Below are 19970 nucleotides of genomic sequence, written 5' to 3'. Positions count from 1 at the left end.
TGGACGCAACCAACGACTTTCTGCAAGACCAGTTCACATTTTGCAAACCAGCAAATATTTGCTTGTGCAAGGTAACAACACAATAAGTATCTTTTCGTACGCTTTAACTTATTTCAGTAACTACTACTGCAGTTGCTTGTGTTTTCACAAAGCAAATTATGGTATTGATCAAGTCAAACCTATTGGGACTTGTCGTTTAGACTGGATTAGAACCCGCGATTTTTCGAATACAAGTCTGTCGCCCAAACACATTTAACGAAATTAAATATTAACTTGTTTGGCTTGACTTCTAAAGTCGGATTTGTGTTTCGCTTTCTTACACAGTTCATAAGAAATAGACTCGGCTATGCCTTAACCAGGAAATAGAAATTAAAGTTTCTACCAAAATACAAAACATTTATTTAAAAAATATTAATATAATAAATAATATTATTTTGTGGGTTCGAATCCCACCATCGGCTGATTTTAGTCTATGTCTTGTCGCAATGAAATGCATTGATAATAAATCTCTTGCAAGCTTACATCGAAGTATATATAAGAGTGGTATTTTTTAGTCTGTTGGATGAGCTAAGCTCCAGTAAAATATGCTCTCGCACCCATATATATATAAGTTAAACATTTTTTTATCGCAGACACTCCAAGAGACCGAGATGAAGTAAATGAAGCAGCTGAGGACATCTTCCAACTTGTGATGTTTGTTCCTCTGGCTGCTGTATTTATCGGAGCTGGTTACCTTTTATGCGGCAAAAATGCCCAAGGTCCAAAACATAAACAAATTTGTCTGTAGACGAAACTTAAAATTGTATTGTTTCTGTCGACTTATAAACGCTTAAAAATACTACAAATTTTTACATTTATCCTTTTTACATTTAACAGTTTAAGCTATCTATTACAGAACATGCAACATTAACTATCTATTACAGAACATGCAACATTTTTTACTTTGTTGTTGTCAAAAATATACCTTGTCAAAGACTTCTGTTACTGTAGAACAATATAATCGGATGCAATTGAAACTGTGTGTGTTCATTTTGAGCCTTACAAGAGTTAAATGGTTTCTGTTTCAATGAGGAAGTTTATGGTAACATAAGTATCCTATTTAAAATACAAGATAGAACATTAGAAAGTTTAGAAAATTGTGTAGATTTTCGTAACTCTAGTTTTACATGAACAGCAAAGACATTTTTTATTTGCTTTAAGGGCAATAAACTGCGCCCAACGCGCAGTCGTTTAATATACATATCTTCACCTAATTCGGCCAATACTTAAAGATACAAAAGAATTGTAATGTTTTTCTGTAGTTGTCTTGTAACAAATCTCAGTGCATCTGCCCTATATACCGATAGATGGCGCAAAGAGCATTTGTAAATATTCAAAGTAGATTGTATGAAAGCGCTGATGGCTAGGGCGATTAGGGTTGGGGTGAGGTTTTATAATAAAAAATAAATTTAACCTGTAAACATAGTTCTCATGTTAAATTTAATTCGTAACTCTATCCCAGTCCTTCTGCTTATTTAAATAACTGTGCTCTTAACACCACCAATTACAACTTAGTAAAGTAGCTCTACAGTCTACAGTCTACAGTCTACACTGATATGTACCCTAGTATAGCAAGAGATTTAAAGATTTAAATCAAAAGCTGATGTCATCGATAAACAGATTTTTGCAACAAAAAACCTGTACAACAAACAACAATGTTGCACATAAGGACATCCCACACTAAACAACCGTCTTGGAATGTCACAACGTACAGTGTTTTGTTTGTCAGCGACATAAACCCGAGACAGAAAGGATTTAATGTCACACTAGTAGTTTTTTCATGAAAACCAGCATACATTTTTTTCAAGTAATACTAAAGCGATTGTTGGCCCACGTGCACTATAACAATTTTCTGCTGCTTATTCAATCGTTCTGATACGATGAGTTCAAATGAGTTGATTTGCAAAAATCAGAAAAACTTGAAAATGTAACTTATCAAAATTTGATGCAGATTTTAACAACAGTAATTTGGGTGCAAAAATAAGCAGTTAAAGTTAGAAGCCTTCTACAAATAGTTTAATCATAAACATTACTGCCAAGGTAGTGGTGTATATGGAATACATCGTGTAGACGTTTCGACAATCTCTGTTGTCATCATCAGTACATGTTTTCAATCAAGCTGTAGAACACGGTATATAAAGCACTAAGGAAAAGCCAGATGTGTGAAGTGACGTCACAGACGATAACAGGGAACGACGTTTAGAACGGTGGCGTAGACGAAAAGATAAGAACCGGAGATATGGGTCAGGTGTTGAACAGACGCAAGGGCATGGAAACTGTGTCGATGTTGAGCTCGGGTTCATGCCTTTGAATAAAAAGCGATTCGAGAAACAACAGTCTCACGCGGTCTTGGTTTGCGTCCAAAATCTCCGGCTCGGCAAAATTAACTTTATGTGTCGGATTCGATAAAATGTGCCGGCACACTTCTGATTTTTGGTCCATGCGATGTTCTTTAATTCTTACAGCGAGATTTCGCCGCGTTTCCCCAATATATGAAGCGCCGCAGTTGCAAACCAACCGGTAAACAACGTTAGTTCTTTTGATGTGTTCCTGGCGCTCTTTTATAGGAAAATGCCGTGAAAGTTTGTTCGTTTCATGGACAAGACGTAAGCGGTTTTGTTTCAAATGCATGAACCCGAGCTCAACATCGACACAGTTTCCATGCCCTTGCGTCTGTTCAACACCTGACCCATATCTCCGGTTCTTATCTTTTCGTCTACGCTACCGTTCTAAACGTCGTTCCCTGTTATCGTCTGTGACGTCACTTCACACATCTGGCTTCCCTTTCTTTTCTTTTTTTTTCCTTAGTGCTTTATGTACCGTGTTCTACAGCTTGATTGAAAACATGTACTGATGATGACAACAGAGATTGTCGAAACGTCTACACGATGTATTCCATATACACCACTACCTTGGCAGTAATGTTTATGATTAAACTACTTTTCAAGTCCGTGCATAGTGTTCCCTCTACAAATACCTTTAAACAAAAGAACAGGGGTATGCAACTGAAAAATCTTAAATAAGTCTGTGAGAGTCGAAGAAAAATTCCTGTTAAACTTTTTCAAACTTTGCGTCAACAATTTTTTGGTGTCTTACTAAATTCAGCCACATTTCTGATTTGCTTCAAAATATGCTCTACTTAACAATTAACAGCAGTATTTTTCAAGTACTAAACACCAATATAAAATTATGTGTAATTATCCATTTCAAATCTAAATTTGCGCGCCAAACGATTTGCGAGTTCATATGCAAGTTCTTTTTGTAGAATTTAGGCAAAATGCTGTCTTGCCTAATGAAATTAACTATGGTACAAACTGCAGAAAACCCGAAAATATTATCTGCGACGCTTATTGTTTAACTTGTAGTTCTGGTTTTCGTACATATAGATGAAGTCTTAAATGTAACAATTTGCTTCAGCCTGTTAATCCCAACAAACTGAAGTGTCGTTAGATGGCTACACGAGTCAATACGGTCTACGTCTTGTCACCAGCTGCACAGACAGTTTAAAACACTGTGCACTGTCTGCGGGCTGGCTATAGGAGTTTCCCAACTGGTTGTCCGTGTTTCAACCCCCACGGCATCAATTAGCGACTGAATGCATCTTTAAGTTTTAGGTAGACTTTCTACAAAAACTTGTGAATCTAATTAATTGTTGAAAATAAATATGAAAATTGATTGAGATATATTAAGTTGTTTATATGATTAAGCATTGAATGAGACGTAGCATATGTTAAAGAAAACATACAAATGACAGGAACTGCTAAAACCCGAAAATATATTCTGCGAATCTTATTAATTAACTACCAGTTTGGGATTTAGTACATATATATAGCAAGAGTCCTTAAAGTAACAATTTGCTTCAGCCTGTTGCTCCCATCAAAATGGAGTGTTGTTAGTTGGAACAGCAGTTGCAATGGTAGGACTTAATAGATCAAAACAGTGTGCACTATCTGCAGCTTGCTTCCACAGAGTGTGACAAAGAACGCTGACGACTCACGTGAATAACGTAACAAGCGCCTAACACGCTTAGATAGAACTGCATGGTTATAGAACAAACAATGGAACTGTATTGATCCGGTTTGAATCACCTGCATTGTGTTGCGGCGTTTGCAGTGTTTACGTTGGTAAGCTCTATGTAAGCAGCAGTGTGTTCTGATGTATATGAGAAAACCTGAAGCCTACGAAGCGTATTAGCTGAGAGGTATTAACGTTATGATACTGGCATTGCTGAAACGATGTAGACTAAGTTTTCGGCACCCTTGATTCAATAACTTTGTTTGATTTTTGCAACATGATAAGATTCTTGTGGGTGTGAAATTAGTTTTCGTGATATGTACTTACTGTCTTGTTACAGTTACAATTTATGGTAATACAGTTAATTCATTTGTATAAAAATGTCACAAGGGCTATTGAAACTGGCTCTGTTTGTCTGTTCGATTAGTTTTTTGCACAAAGGTAAGTTGATTTGGTAAATATTTTTTTTAATTTAGTAACGTTTCTCCTTTAACTGGCATAAAGTTTCACCAAATGCTCGTTTTTGGTTAAAGAACTAATTATTTTGCAAACGTTTTGCCGTTTTTCTGCACACGGGTATACATAGACCAATGAAGCAAAATAGTTGCGAACAAATAAACAGTATGACAACATACAGTGGAAACTACAGTCGGATTTAAATGGTTACTTTGGCTGTGTGGTATAATTTTATTTTACGTACCCTAACAGCTTATGCATTTCGTTCATGCAGAGAATCCCTTATTTGATCATGTTTCACTTATCGCATGCAAAAAGCAAATAGAAATACGATTTGGACTCGTTTTAGTGAGCTGAAAAAGTCTACATATGTGTTGGCTTCTCTCACTATGATTATCGTGTTCTTGTATACCTACAGTGAACCGGACAGAATGCTTTCTTTGTTTCACTCTCGTCCTGTGCGACGTATTAGTACCTTGTCTTATTCTATTTTCATGTACCTCGAATAAACATCTCGCTACTCCGAGGTAAGCGTCAATACAGCCATAGGATTGAAGCGCCGCAACAATCCTCCTAAAAAAACCTCGTTGCTGCGAATGGCACCCATATCCGGGTCACGTCTGTTAACTATGCATTTACCTTCCGGCAAACTTCAATGACAGTTTATGCTTGTCCAAGGGCTCATTTTTTGCAAGGACCTCAAGCATCGACGTCTCATCAATGCCGACACCTTCTCCATCGTTGCACTGGACAAAGCATCGAACCAACACCGTTTCCGCGCGCTCTTCGGCTCATGCTCGGTTGTCGGCCAAATTGCAAGGAATTACTTTTTCCCATTTTTTCACAGACGTAACCCAAGCATGGACTTCAGCATTTTTCCCAGCTAATGGCCCACTCGTGCACTTTCGCGCTCGATTTCGCCCTCCCGGGAAACTCGGCTTCGCTAAAAAAGAATATAAAACGTGCTGCAACGGGGTATTATTAGACGTTCTTCCAGTCCATGGGCTTTGTGACCGCAATGATTTACGCAGCTACCCGATCTTAACGCAGCTACCCGGTCTTAACGCAGCTACCCGGCCTGATCGTTCTGCCAATTCCTCACATTCAAGACTTTTCGTGGTTACCACCAGGTACCTGTGGCCCAGGTGAGATTGCGAAAACCGCGGTCATTACTCCTTTTGGCCTTTTTGGATTCCTTAGCATGTCATTCGGCTTAAGTCATGGTGGGAGCTCGTCGCGAGCAAGTCACTTTCCGAGAACTACGACCATTAATACACCAAACAAAAAACATGAAGTTTATTGTTCAGTCAACAAAAGTAAACAATGATATTGCACATAAAAGTCACCGTTTGTAACTTTGAAGCGTATGATACAGCTCAAAGCAATACCCAGGTTTTTGTTGCATAGAATTCAACGCCTTTTTTCCCTTTGCAACGCTTGAGTTGCTCAGTTGCTCCGGGCCGCGCCGTTGCTCCTCTCCGTTGCTCCGCGGTAGCTGCGCTGGCGCAACTTATACCTTCAAGGGAGGCATTTGGACTTGTAAACGCCGTCGCAAACCGAGGACCTCCAGGGAGGTATTTGGACCTTATTACATAAAACATAAGGACCTTCCAGGGAGGTACTTTGACGGGACATCGAGTTGACAATACCCGTGCCCGACCCCTTCCCAACAAAGTCGAAGCTTTTCAAACTTTTCCGCACCCCTCTGCTGCTAACGGGCTTCAGTAATTTGCAGGTATCGTAAACTTGTGCCATCGTTTTATTTCTGGCGCTGCACGCATCAGGTCTCCTATTTATACGAGACCTATGGGTAAACCTACAACGTTCTTTGGATGACCAGTTAGAGTTGGTTTTTTGGTTGACCGTACACACATCACAAGCCGTTGACCTTTGCATTAACCGAAGTGTGGGCTCCGTGGTCAGCACACCAACAACGTCATTTAACCGCCATTTCGGAGTTTACCACAGATGTGCGACACATCGAAGGCAAACAAAAACACTTGGCCGACGCCCTCTCCCGCGTTTTCATCGATGCAGTTTGATTCCTATCTGATTTTGATTATTTGTCACTGGCAGCTGCTCAGGTTGGCCCAGAGGTTCAAGCACACCGTACTTCAGTCACTAACCCTCAACTAAATGACATGTAGATCGATCAAACTAGAGCAGTGGTTCTTAAACCTTTTTTCCTTGCTGCACCCCTTTCAAATCACCAACCAATTTTAGCACCCACCTGGGTTTTGTGTTTAAAAAAGACCTAACCAACCTTAATGATTCAGCATTCCCGCCACCCCCTAGGAACAGTTCTTGCACCCCTTGGGGTGCGTACTCCCCTGGTTAAGAACCCCTGATCTAGAGCTACAATCATTTGGGACGTTTCCTTTTGAGTCGCCTCGTCCAATTGTCCCAACATCATGGCAACTTAAAGTTTTTGATCTCATACACGTTTCATTACACCCATCTATACGGTGAACACGCAAACTTGTCGCTTCAAATTTTGTTTGGCACGATATGCAAGTACAACGTCAAGTTTGCAAAAGTTAAATTGTTCAAGTTCCTCGGAAGTTTGATCCCGAACTGTACCTCTGACGTCCTCCAGAAAATATCCATGGCGTCACAGGCATGTGGTGGTCTAAGGAGCACTATCTGGACCTCCAGTGACATGACCAGAACCCTAAAACTTAGGTTATATAAGGCTTTAATCCTCCGTATAGCCATATACGGTTCTGAGTCTTGAACTCTCAGAGAACAGGAGTTAACAGCTCTGCTGGAGTTTAAAATGAAATGCCTCAGAACAATCTTGAGAGTGACACGGAGGGACAGATTCATGGGCATAAACGAAACCATAGAAGATTTGGTGTCGGCAAGGGGACCACCATAGGTTAAGTTGAGTTTGGTATTCGCACAGCTCCAAAAAAATACCTGCTGGCTTCATCGGCCGAACTTGTTTACGGTTGTGCCATCACCGTTCCTGGTGATTTTTTTCGCCCAGAACATCACGAACCTTCACCCTCAAACGGTTCTTTTCTCTTTATTTCACTCTCGTCTTATGCGGCGTTTTCGATTCAAATTCCTTTTTCTTTTAGTATTGAACGTTCCATTCCCAATAAATATTACCTATATTTAATCCGTTTCTTAACTAAAATCCCGAAATTGAGAAGACAATCCTCGTTTGACAACAGCACAATGCACCCATACTGTTTCAATCTTAGAAATTTTAGTGCTCTGCGGTACCAGGAAACAAAATTGAAAAGAAAAACTAATCAATATCTGTTCTTAAACGTAGAAATGTTTAATTGTATCAAAACTGTTGAAATATTTGTAAACAAATACGAAACGTACGAAAAGGGGCATATTCGTTTAACCATAAAAATACGAAAAGGGCATATTTCGTTTAACCTTAATATACATTTTTTGGATTGGTTCAATTTTGTCTTATTGGCAAATGCAATGTTAAGTTTCAGATGCACGGTGTGATGTTGGGCTAGCAATCTCTTCACGACTGACTGAATATATTCCAGCTATATGTGACACGTGGACTATTAGTTTTGTTTCCCGAGACGACTTCCCTAGATTGGTTGCTTATTTTCCTTCAGGAGAGCTTGCTACAAACAACTTTTGTCAGGTAGAATTTCGTATATTATGACTTGGGTCGGTAATGGTTTTGTTTGTAAGTTGCATTAAGATCCTCAGAAAATACCGAACAAGTGTTTCGTCCACCAGGTTGCATTTTACCAAATTTGTCGTTCAACTGGTGTAATGCTAAACCAAGGATTTTATCGTCCATTGGTTTTACTGTACTCTAGTTAAAAAGGCAAACAGTGATCGTCAGTTTAAGCCATGTTGTTGATGGTTTTGATCTATTACTAAATTTGTGATTTTAATCTTTCAAATGTTTAACATCTTCACTTTATGCTTATTTACGCACTTTTGCATTGGATAACTTGGAACATGGGCATTAATTTGGTTGATTTTGGAACCCACACAAGTAACTTGTGATATCCTATGTTTGCTAATGTATGTATGTGATTGCCTCTGACCTACTATTGTGCCATTAGGTAAGATCTAAGTGGACAAAAAAGGCTAGAAAAAACCTACATTGAAGTAGCACATCAAACCAAAAGAGCGTTAAATGTTTTTTGCTAAAATTGTAAATGTTTTTTGACTAAGATACAATCTAGGTTTAATCTAGATATACGAGGGAATCGACAATTCGGGCACATTGGCTGGTACGTTGTTAGGTGGAGGCTTATCTTTTCCGGTTATCGTTGAAAGCTCGTCTGTCTATGTATCATGTGTCCTCAACCTGACAACAGTCGAAATAGAAGTGTTTATAAGTCCCGGTAAGTCGGATGTATACGGAAAAGCTTAACTATGTGTTAATCTAAAATATGAGATCATGAACTTGACCACCCACCATTTTGGAGTCTGCAAAATGTATTTTGTGTATTTAGATCCAGCTTGTTAATTCTGTTTTAACCTTTGTCGTCTCTTCAGTGCAGCTGGTGACAAGAGATTGGCCAAACGGCAACCCAGCTTACATAACGCGGAGTAGATCTTAAAGCATAAGTAATTTGGCAATTGTTTAGAAACCAAAGTTTTGTGCACCATCTGCACTGTCCGTCCGCAGCGTAACTATCAACCATTGACGCTTTATGTGCAATTCAGCTGAAGAGTGTGGTGAAGATGTTGACAGCCTGCCGTATAATTTGTTATCTCCTATGTTTCCGGGTGACTACTCCGCTTTTGCTGGGTGTGTTTGGAGATTTCAATTGCAAAGCAGCTCGTCCTTGATGTTTCAATTCTCCACTTATAACACCGAGGATGGATTCGACTTTCTTTACGTAAGTGATTGTCGTTTTGTCATTTTCGTTAAATCCCACTAAAGAACCAAAAAACCAGGCATCACCCGATTTTTAAACAAGACAGAATTTTTGTTTAAAGTTAGATCTGCCAATATAAAACGATGAAATTAATTTGACTGAGCATGAATTTAGATGCGAAACAAAAACTGAACCCAAACCAAAAAATACATTTGAGCTTTTATAACAACAACATACATCACACTTGTTCACTGGTTTATACATTGGTCGGTGATTTTATTTTCAGTTCCAGAATGAAGAAGGTAATGTGGAAAGATTGACTGGAAATCATACTGGGGGGTTGAATCATACAGTTACTGCAACAATTCTTACATTAATCTTTGTCAGCGACGCAAGCGGTCAAGCACAGGGATTTAATGCGACAGTCAACAATGAATCAGGTAGAACTCAAATTTCAACAACAGGAAAAATCTTAGTTTGAGCAGTAATTTGTAGGAGGGACAGTTTGTAACAGTTTATATGTTGGAAAAATAAAAACCGAGTCTTTTTCAGGAATTTAAACTTATGGATTTTCCAGTATGTAGTCATTTAACATATTTCGACAAGCCGTAATTTTTTTACGTTGTTAAAACTTCCCGGTTTCTGCTAATGGGTAACGAAACTAAATTGGTTAAGAGCCACAAGCTTACATGCAAACTAAAAGTTTTTTTGTAGGAATGGAACAATCAATGAGTGTGTGCAGGACCAAAGACTTGACCATTGCGTAAGTTTGTCTTTGCTTTTATGCATGTTTTTGTTTATTTTTGAAATCCTGAACAATAAGTCACTTAATAGAACGATACATTCATTACAAGCTACTGCGCGCTCAGTAATTGTCCAGCAGTTGAATCCTCACGGTCTTCCACTCCATGACGTTTTAACGCAGCGCAACTGACTAAATACTGATAAATAGTCAGTTTATTATGCGATGGCGTGTTTCCAGTATTGTTCAGTTGTTCATGTAAACTAATAAAGCCATCATTCGCAGAGTAACAGCTGATGAACAGAACACATTAGATTACGAACTCGGTGACACACTTTACATCGCATTGGACAGGGAAACTCCCCTTTCTCAACTTAATGATAACTGCAAGGTCACGGGGTCAGACCCGGTGTTCGTGTTTGACATTGACCAATGCGAAGGCCTCTATCAGGTAAAACTCATGTCTGTTTTCTTCATCGAGCCACTTCCACCCAACATGTCATTTAGTAAAAATACAGGCAGGCATCACCATGTATCGACACATATTCATTTCGTCCACAGAAGTTACGATTAAGTTTTGGTGCTTTTTCTTGCTGTCAACTTTTTTGCTACTCTTCTAAAAATATTTTTTATTTATTTATTAACAGAATGAGAACGGAAAGGTGTCGGTGTCCTTCCTTATCTGGAGATTCCTAGCTCCGTCCCCAGCAGTGATCCAACGCGACGTTCAAAACAAGCTCAATGTCACTTGTCTGTTTGACTCGGAACTACTTCTCTCGTCATCCAACGTCCAATCACAAGCCGGGTAAGAAGACATCTACGGCACGTGCCAAACATGTCACATGTCAACAAAGCGCACAATATGCAAAACATATACATAATACTTGTCATGTAATGCAAGGGCAGATGTAACATGCTGCAAAGCACGTAGAATGCAAACTATAATCATGACACATTTCATTGCATGTGTAAGCACATGCCAAACATGGCACAGAGACTCCAACGGTCTGTTGATTAATTTTTATTCTATTATTAGTGCTAGTCAAACAACTCGGAAAATAAACGGTGAAGTCAAAAACAGTAAATGACGTCTATTGATGTGACTAATTCCTCATGAACGTGTCCATTTATTTCTTAAACGTAGAAGTTTGTTACAGATCACTTGAAATTTCTGCTGAGAATACAGGAAACTTTGACGTTGCTCTTAATCTCTTTTCCAACGAATATTTCAACGAAAGCTTTCCCGGGGAAGTTACTGTGCCTAACTACATTTTTGCTAAAGTGAAACTTGATGAAATTTCAGCAAGCAACGATGACCTCATTGTCCAGGTAAAAACAAAATCATTAAGGTAACAAAGGTTGCTAAATGTTAGTTCGTGTTTCATAAAAAAAATGCACATTACACTTGTTGCATTACACTAAGCATCTTTTAGGTGCTATAGAGTTTCTACATTTGATTTATTTACCATTTTGTATACAGCTTGAAGAATGTTGGGCGACACGCGTTGATAACTCCAGTGGTTTGCCAAACTACCCTGTTGTAGTAAGCGGGTAAGCTTTACTTCATTACTTGTATTTGATTTGCAGCGTGTGATCTTGTTTTTCATAATATATTGAACGGCACATTATACTTGACTTTATGTAAATTTTTGTGAATATTATTAGATGTGTTGCGCCACCCAGCGGAAGTGAGGTTGCCGGCGCAAAAATGTTGATACGAAATTACGAATCCAACTTTGCAACTTTCAAGCTGATGAGCTTTGTGTGGACAAACTTTACTGATGCAGAACAATTTATCTATATCCACTGCGATCTGATCATCTGTCAAAACTCGACTGGACAATGCCCTGGACAGGTGAGTTGAGTTTGTGTGTTGTGTAAGGCTAATAATAAGTCCGCTGTCAAGCTGCTTGCATCATTGCAAGTAAAGTGGATTATATTCGATTAATTTATTCTCCAATGAGTTTGCTTTAGTTGAAATAAACAGGAAAAAAAACATTACATACAAGTTTTTTTTCTGATTCTATTTAGCTGCTTTGTTTATCCTTATTAATACATACATATATACATGAAAAAAATATTAATATGTAACTGATTTGCAGATGTGTGGTGGGAAAAAAAGACGATCTGTTAACAACAATGGGCGCAGCCAACGACTTTCTGCAGGACCACTTCACATCTTACAAACTACCAAGTATTTGCTTATGCAAGGTACCAACACAGAAGAAAAACTCTTTATTCCTGCATAATAACTTAGTTCAGAACAAAATACTGCAGTTGCCTATGTTTTAACTACTCAAAGTATTGTTTTTATACACTAAAACATGTAACTTAAGCTATATTAAGCCTCAATCATCAAACATTTTGTCCGTTTCTGTGACTAAAATTACTGTGCCTTGATGTCAATTGATTTGTTTGTTTTAATCCTGTCTAAATAATGTTATGGTGTGAATTAGAATCCCACCATCAACTGGTTGTTTAATCTGAAGTGTGTTGAGAATCAGCTGGATTCATGTTTCAAACTCTTGCAAGATTGCCGCACTTTGAAGCATATGCGAATGGTATTGTTTTTAGGCTCTATGAAGTGTTAAGCTATAGCTTCACTAGCTAATGCTCGCGTACACATATGTTTATCTAAGCTAAACTATCTTTTATTCGCAGACACTCCAGGAGACAGAGGTGAAGAAAATGAAGCAGAGGACAACATCCTTCAACTTTTTATGTTTGTTCTTTTGGCTGCTGTAATTATAGGTGCTTGCTACCTTGTATGGGCTAAAATTGCCCAAGATCTCAAGTTCAAACAAATTGGTCTGTAGATTTTCTCAAATACTCAAACATTGTATGGTTCCTTCCACATAAAGACGCTTAGATTATACGATACATTTTGCATTTGTCCCATAAACAACAACTTCGGCACCATTTTATTTTGAACTTTGTTGCTTGTTAAAGTTTTCAGAGCAATCAAAACTAGCTATTATTAGCTGCAGTGCATTCAAAATTTCACGTTTATTTCTGTCTGAAAAATAACTTTCAAAGCGAGCGATTCTGTGTTTATATGACTGTACTACAATATAATCGGATGCAATGTTAAAACGGTGTGTGTGTTGATTATATGACCACCAAAATAACATTGGTGCTTGCCACGTTTGAGTTAACCAATTTAGTGTAGCATGTCTCTCCTAATTACATTTTAGGAGCAAATATTATAAAGTTTGCTAGCCACTTTTCTTGTTTCACAATTTGACTTTCTTTAGAGGTTTGAGTTGGCAAGTCAAAACGAGCTGTTTTTTCCAAACAATTGCTAAATCGACACAATTCACGAGAACCACTAAGTAAAACTGAAATGTTTGGAAAATGACAATCACAGAATCATAGACTGAAAGAAGTTTTATAGTATTAATATCTACTGATTAAGTATTAAAAAAGTTTTTGAATGTCGAGAACAAATAATCTTAACAAGCTTATTTCTGGTGGAATTGGTTTCCATGCTGGGATTGTTATTTTGATGACTGAATACGATTTTGTGTACGACTTAATGCTTCCACCTAGTGTATCGATTGTATCAAACGTTTTATTTAGTTTCTGATACAAACTAACCTACTGTAAACATATATAATCTGTTAAATTATTATATTAACAAAACAATAAACAATCATTTTTCATGTTATATTATATGCACAAAAAATTTTTTTTACATGTTATTGTTTCGAAAAAAATCCAAATGAGATTTGTTGCTTTTATTAACTTTAACGGTTTGGATTTTTGTGGTCTGATTCATTTTTACATCTTTATTATTCAAATGGTTTCATTTCGTTGAAGCAAACATTAGTTATGAGGCTGGTTTTGTTCATGTTGCATTAATCAAATGGGTATTTGTTGATATTTGTACTACTTTGAACCAAAGTGGCTAAACCTCTGGTCAATCAAGAACACTTTCAGTCGGAAAAAAATTGTGAGCTGTTAAGGTACGTACAAAAAATTTCGCTTAGTGCACTACTGAAAAATGCAACGCAACATTTACAAGGAACGACAGGTGCGCATGGTGCTGCAGTTCGTGCCAAATTGTACAATTGCGTAGCTCTATTTTCATAAGAGCCAAAACTCAATAAAGAACTTTATGTTTTAGCAGGTTTGCCTATTGCTGCATTGTTTAATTACGTTGAAGCAACCATTAGTTGTTATGAGGCTGGTTTTGTTCAGGTTGCAACTGGTTGTCCGGATTTTTCTGCCTGGTAGACAATAAATAATTAGCAGATCTAGTTCTGCAGACAGAGTGCTATAAAGCTATGTAAATGTTTTTTTTATCCATTAAATCAAGTTTCAGTTATTATGGGGCTGGTTGTGTTCTGGTTGCAACTGGTTGTCCGGGTTTCGAACCTCACCGTCGTCTACTTGAGGTGGTTCTTCTGCTGGAGGTCCATTAGGGTCAAAGTTTTCAAATGCAAATAAACCTGAAAAAGACGCATTAATTGGTAAAAAAATGGTTGCGTTCAACTAGATTTACATGCGATCTTCAAATTATATTTCCTACCTTGGTTTGGAGGTGGTCGGTTTACGTTGTGTGGAAGTTCCACGATGTGTTTTACATCATACATCTACACAAGAAAATTTGATCTGAAATTTTAAATACGTCTTAAGTTTGCCTTTTTATACCATTTTTTAAATAAATGTGAATGAACTGAAGATAAATATATTTAATATGAGGAACACTTTTTTCAGCAAGAATACGGAATAAGACACACCAAAAAATCATTCCATTGAAAACTGCATATTTTTTGTCCAAGGGTTTACTACTTGGTGTTTACCTCTTTGGACGAAATGGACGATGGTAGTCTGCGGAACCAGGACTAAAAATAAAAAACTCAAGATTAACTGTTATCAGTTAAAAACCACTGGTTGCACTCTCAGACATCGTTGATCCACGGGTCTGCGACGCTCGTATCATTTCCACCAAGGTTGTCAACATAATTGCATGAGAACGTAATGAATCCGTTAGGCTTGGATATTTTACGCAGCCATGTAACATACATTGGAACTTATTGTGGCTGCGATACTTACCTTCTGCAAGAAAAGAAAACACGGTGTTAGCGTTTTGATTTTTTGCTGGTTTGTATAGCTCAGTAAATATCAAACTAGTCGCTAAATACCCAGCAAACATTAACCGGGATATATAAAACCACAATGTAATTTTTTGAATCATAATTCTTGGATGTGGATTAATCAACAAACCATTTTAAAAATTTGCCACTGCATATTATTTGATATAACAACACAACAATTTTTTTTCTCACCTCCGAGAAACGAAAGGATGATGAAGGAGGGAAAAAACAATCCTGAGAATCAAATACAAAAGTTAACATTAAAAAGATAAAATAAGCTGTATTTTGCTTTTTCATCCTGGGTTTTGTTGACAGAATCTTTAGCGTGCATTTTGAAACTTTTAATAATGCGTTCATTGGAGAAATTTTTTTGTTGCTCCAAAAATATCTGTTTTAATTTTTTGAGGCAAAACCTAATTTGTTGTTTACCTCATAACTCTCTTTGGACTGATCAACATCCTGTTGAAAGGAACAAAATACGATGTTAGGGTTTTATTACAACGTTTTATGTTTCGAAGGTTTTAAAGTTCAGTTAATTTAAAACTGGTGACTAAGTACCCAGCAGACATTAACCAAGGGCGATATAAATCCAAACCATTATTTTCTTTTTTTACTATGTATACCAGGCCTGTCAAACTCGAGGCCAGCAGGTCGCATGCAGCCCACAAACAGTCAGCAACAATTGTAGTATTTTGTCAGAATTTATCTACTTATACCAATTTTTTCTCACCTTTCAAAGTGAAAGCTATTATTTAAACAGACATTTACTGAAATTAAATTCATAAATACAAGTTCATATATTATGAATAGAAATGATACTACTTAAACAATTCCTCATAGTTTCGGTCAAAGATGTACAACCTGCGGCCCTACGGCCACATTAAAATATATGTACTGGCGGCTGTGGCGTAATTGAAACTCCTTTGCCAAAACTTTTGATTTTCAAACTGCCCTAAACAGATTTTTTCTTACTGAAAAGAGAATTACCAGCCTGGCAGCCATATGCGTCGGACTTTTTGTAGGCCTATTGTGTGCAATCAATGCGAAAAAACAGGTACGAAAAGCGTCACAATATAGATTATAACGTAATAAATACTTAAAGCTGATCTTCACATTGTGCAGGTCAATCTGTGCATCAAGTTGAAAATTAATGTGGGCATTTGTGGCGATGGCATATATACGATAGATGGCATATATATGATATAAACCTTTTTTCTTTACTGTAATTTTAAAACGAAAACTAGCACATAATTGGCGTCTGTTGGTGAAATAAGGATCTGCAATGCGGCCGTCGTAGCGAAAAGTTGTTTAACTGTATAAAACTAGATGAAAAATCACATGGACCCTCGGCATAATTTCCAAACTGCAATGTGGCCCCCGAACCCCTCGAGCTTGACACCCCTGATCTGTACCATTACCTACTAAGGCTTAGGTGAACTAAGTTCAACACACCCCGAAAATCAACCTTTAAATGTTTCATAAATGGTTTTTTACCACTATATTGGGTGCATATCATGTTGCCAAAAATTTACTTAAATCTAAATTTTCGACGCAATAGTAATAGAAATCATGAATAAACAAAATTTAAATGGTTAATTTGAACTAAAAGTTGAAAGTTGCTACGTTATCTACTTTAGGAATTATATCAAATATATGCTCATCTTGAAATAAGATGTGTATCGGATAGAATAAGATTTGTATGGGTTCGATGGTGGTTGAAATGGTGGAAAGGACTCATCATTACACAAAATAGAAAAAATATTCATAAATAACCTACTTTAGATTTTTTTATGACAGAAATATTCTCATTTGCAAACTAGCATCTTCTGATGGTGACAGTAGAAGCTGATCGAAAGTAATACACTTAAAAATTATCACATAACATCAAACAAGTTTTGTTTTACTTTTGTACCAAATCATCATGTGTATAACGTATTATTTTTATTGAGTGATTATTACTAAACATAATAGTACCGGTTAATTTAATGAAATGCATCTTTGTAAATTTGAAGTAAACATTTTTGGATGTGGAGAACAGCAAACCTGATCATTCTTAAAAAAATGATTGAAAGAAACTGAAAAAATGATCCGTTGCGTTGTTGCGTTATTTACGATACGAATTTTATCAGAAATATTTGCACCTGCAAAAATGGTATGGGCGATGGTCTCGATGGTGGTTGTGGTCTTTTAACTTTTAATATGAACGTCCGTCGTGGTGTTGATGATGGAAGAGACTCATCTTTTCCCTAAATGTAAAACGATAACAATAAAGTAGCGAACTCGATTATTTTACTAGTATTAATATTCTTACTTGAACAATAGCACTGCCTGATGATGATGGAGAAGACAGATCCTGAAAGTCAAATTGAAATTTTACAACTTATGATTAACCGAGTTTTGAATAGCATGCGTGTGGTAGAAAAGTTATATAAGTCAGAGAGTATAATATTTTGTTAGCTAAATCATAGTGCGCCAGGCCTATTAAAGGCGTAATACATTTTGGAATGCGTAGGAGACTGACTGATTTGGCATGACGCCTTTAAGCACATGCCAAATATGGCAAATAGACGCAATGTTTCTCAAAACGTTTCATATGGCATTTTGGTTTTATTATTAGTGCTAATCAATTAAGCCGATAAAAAAATAAACGTTTAAGATAAGAATATTAAAAAACTAATAGTACCCTCAGAAGTGTATCTATTTATTCCTTAACCGTAGAATTTTGTTACAGATACGTTGAAATTTCAGCAGAGAATACAGGAAACTTTGACGTTGCTCTAAATCTTTTTACCAACGAACATTTCAACGAAAGCTTGCCTGGGGAAGTAACTGTGCCCACCTACAGTTTCGCTGAAATTAAACTTAATGAGATTTCTCCAAGCCACGATGACTTCATTGTCCAGGTAAAAACAAGTGCATTGATGCAACAAAGGTTGATAAATTGTAGTTCTGATTTTATAGGAAATCCAACTTACACTCGTTACATTACTTTCTGTATAACTTTCATTCAACCCAAGTTTATTGCCTTTTTTTACTGAAGATTTTAAAATTGTTAACACATCTGAGTTGTTATTTTCATGTTAAAAATTCAAGCATCATTTGGGTGCTACATAGTTTGTACATTTGACTTTAGTACAAGTTTGTATACAGCTTGAAGAATGTTGGGCGACACGCGTTGAAAACTCCAGTGGTTTGTTGTACTACCCGGTTGTACAAAGCGGGTAAGCATTACTTATGTTTAATTTGAAGTGTGTGCTCATGCTTTTAAACAAAGTTGAAAGGCTGATTGTATTTCACCTTGCGTAAATTTATGTCAACAATTTATCTACATCCACTGCGATGTGACCATCTGTCAAAACTCAACTGGACAATGCCCTGGACAGGTGAATTGTGTTTGTTTGTTGTGATAAGCTCACGATAAGTCCGTTCTCGAACTGCTTGCACAGTTTGGTGGATTATATTTGACTTAAATAGTTTTCAATAGGTTTGCTTTAGTGGAAATACACCGGGGAAAAAACACGATTTGTCTAAGGTTTTTCAGGTTCTAGCTTCTTGATTTTCACAGCTGAATAAATGATAAAAAATGTTAATATAAAACTTATCTGCAGATGTGTGGTGGAAGAAAAAGACGATCTGTTGACAACAATGGACGCAGCCAGCGACTTTCTGCAGGGCCAGTGCACATCTTGCAAACTACCAAGTATTTGCTTACGCAAGGTACCAACTCAATAAGTAAACTCTTCTTTCTTGCAGATTAACTTGGTTCAGGACAAAATACTTTAGTTGCCTATGTTGTAACTACTCATATCATTGTATTTACCAATTAAAACTCTTAGGGATATATTTTTTTGGGCTATTTTAGGCCTCAATTATCAAAGATTTCGCCTGTTTGTATGACTGACATTACTGCGCCTTAAAGTGAATTTGTTGTTTGTTTTATTTTAATCCTCAAAGAGCCTGCAACACCTGGATGCGTTAACTAACAGTCAGTCCACGGTCGAGCTGCTAGATTTATAGCAACTACGTTATAGCGGAGGGGACGTTAATGTAGTGCAATCCGTCGGGTTTCCCTGGGTTAGAGCAATTCCAAAGTTTCTTGCCCAGGGAAACGCAAGCTGCCGTCACAGGATTAGAACCCACAAACTATTGAATACAAGTCGGTTGCACTTGTCAGTCGACCATCTTGGCAAACTTATGCATAGCTTGACTCCTAAAGTCACTTTTTCGTTTTGTTTTGTGTGTAAGAAACATACATTGCCTTAAGCAGGAATCAAAGTTTAGAGTTACTTCTCGTATTGGCTTTCAATCTCTCGCAAGCTTGGCCCACTTTCAAGTGTATGCAAGAGTGGCATTATTTTTAGTCTGTCTGAGGTGTTAATCTTTAGTTCCAGTAGCAAATGCTTTCGCACACATATATGTTTATCTAAGTTAAACATTCTTTTTATCGCAGACACTCCAGGAGACAGAGATGAAGTAAATGATGCCGCTTACAACATCTTCCAACTTGTGATGTTTGTTCTTCTGGCTGCTATAATTATCGGAGCCGGTTATCTCGTATGGGCAAAAATGCCCAAGATCTACAGTAGAATATAAACAAATTGATCTGTGGATGAAATGTCAGAAATGCTCAACATTGAATTGTTTCTCACGACATAAAGACGCTTAAAATTTTCTTCGAAACAACAAATTAGGCCGCAATTTATTCTAAAATTCGTTGCTTGTGAAATTTGCTAGAGGTTTTAAAACTAGTCATTACAGTACATGTAATATTTACTGCTTTTTTGTTGTCCGAAAAATGGC

At 37.2% G+C, this 19970-nt stretch overlaps 1 protein-coding gene across 2 annotated transcripts; it reads left to right on the top strand.

Annotated features, from left to right (window-relative positions):
• Window positions 1-4169: 4169 nt before the first annotated feature.
• On the top strand, window positions 4170-19816 carry LOC145217638 (scavenger receptor cysteine-rich domain-containing protein DMBT1-like). Of its 2 annotated transcripts, none has more exons than XM_080084938.1 (13): window positions 4170-4494; window positions 7965-8131; window positions 8699-8849; window positions 9175-9350; window positions 9616-9769; window positions 10044-10092; window positions 10357-10522; window positions 10719-10876; window positions 11229-11400; window positions 11552-11622; window positions 11737-11926; window positions 18779-18887; window positions 19621-19816. In XM_080084938.1, exons 1-13 carry the CDS (start codon window positions 4434-4436, stop codon window positions 19761-19763), a joined length of 1767 nt encoding a protein of 588 aa, XP_079941064.1. In that variant the 5' UTR covers window positions 4170-4433; the 3' UTR covers window positions 19764-19816. The 2 variants fall into 2 exon arrangements, with proteins under 2 accessions (XP_079941064.1, XP_079941063.1); XM_080084937.1 differs by lacking the exons at window positions 18779-18887; window positions 19621-19816 and adding exons at window positions 12174-12282; window positions 12733-12905.
• Window positions 19817-19970: the final 154 nt, after the last annotated feature.

This window comes from Phallusia mammillata, chromosome 3 (genome assembly GCF_965637545.1).
Source record: "Phallusia mammillata chromosome 3, kaPhaMamm4.hap1.1, whole genome shotgun sequence".
Lineage (NCBI taxonomy): Eukaryota > Metazoa > Chordata > Ascidiacea > Phlebobranchia > Ascidiidae > Phallusia > Phallusia mammillata.
This window is presented reverse-complemented; position numbering and strand designations above follow the sequence as displayed.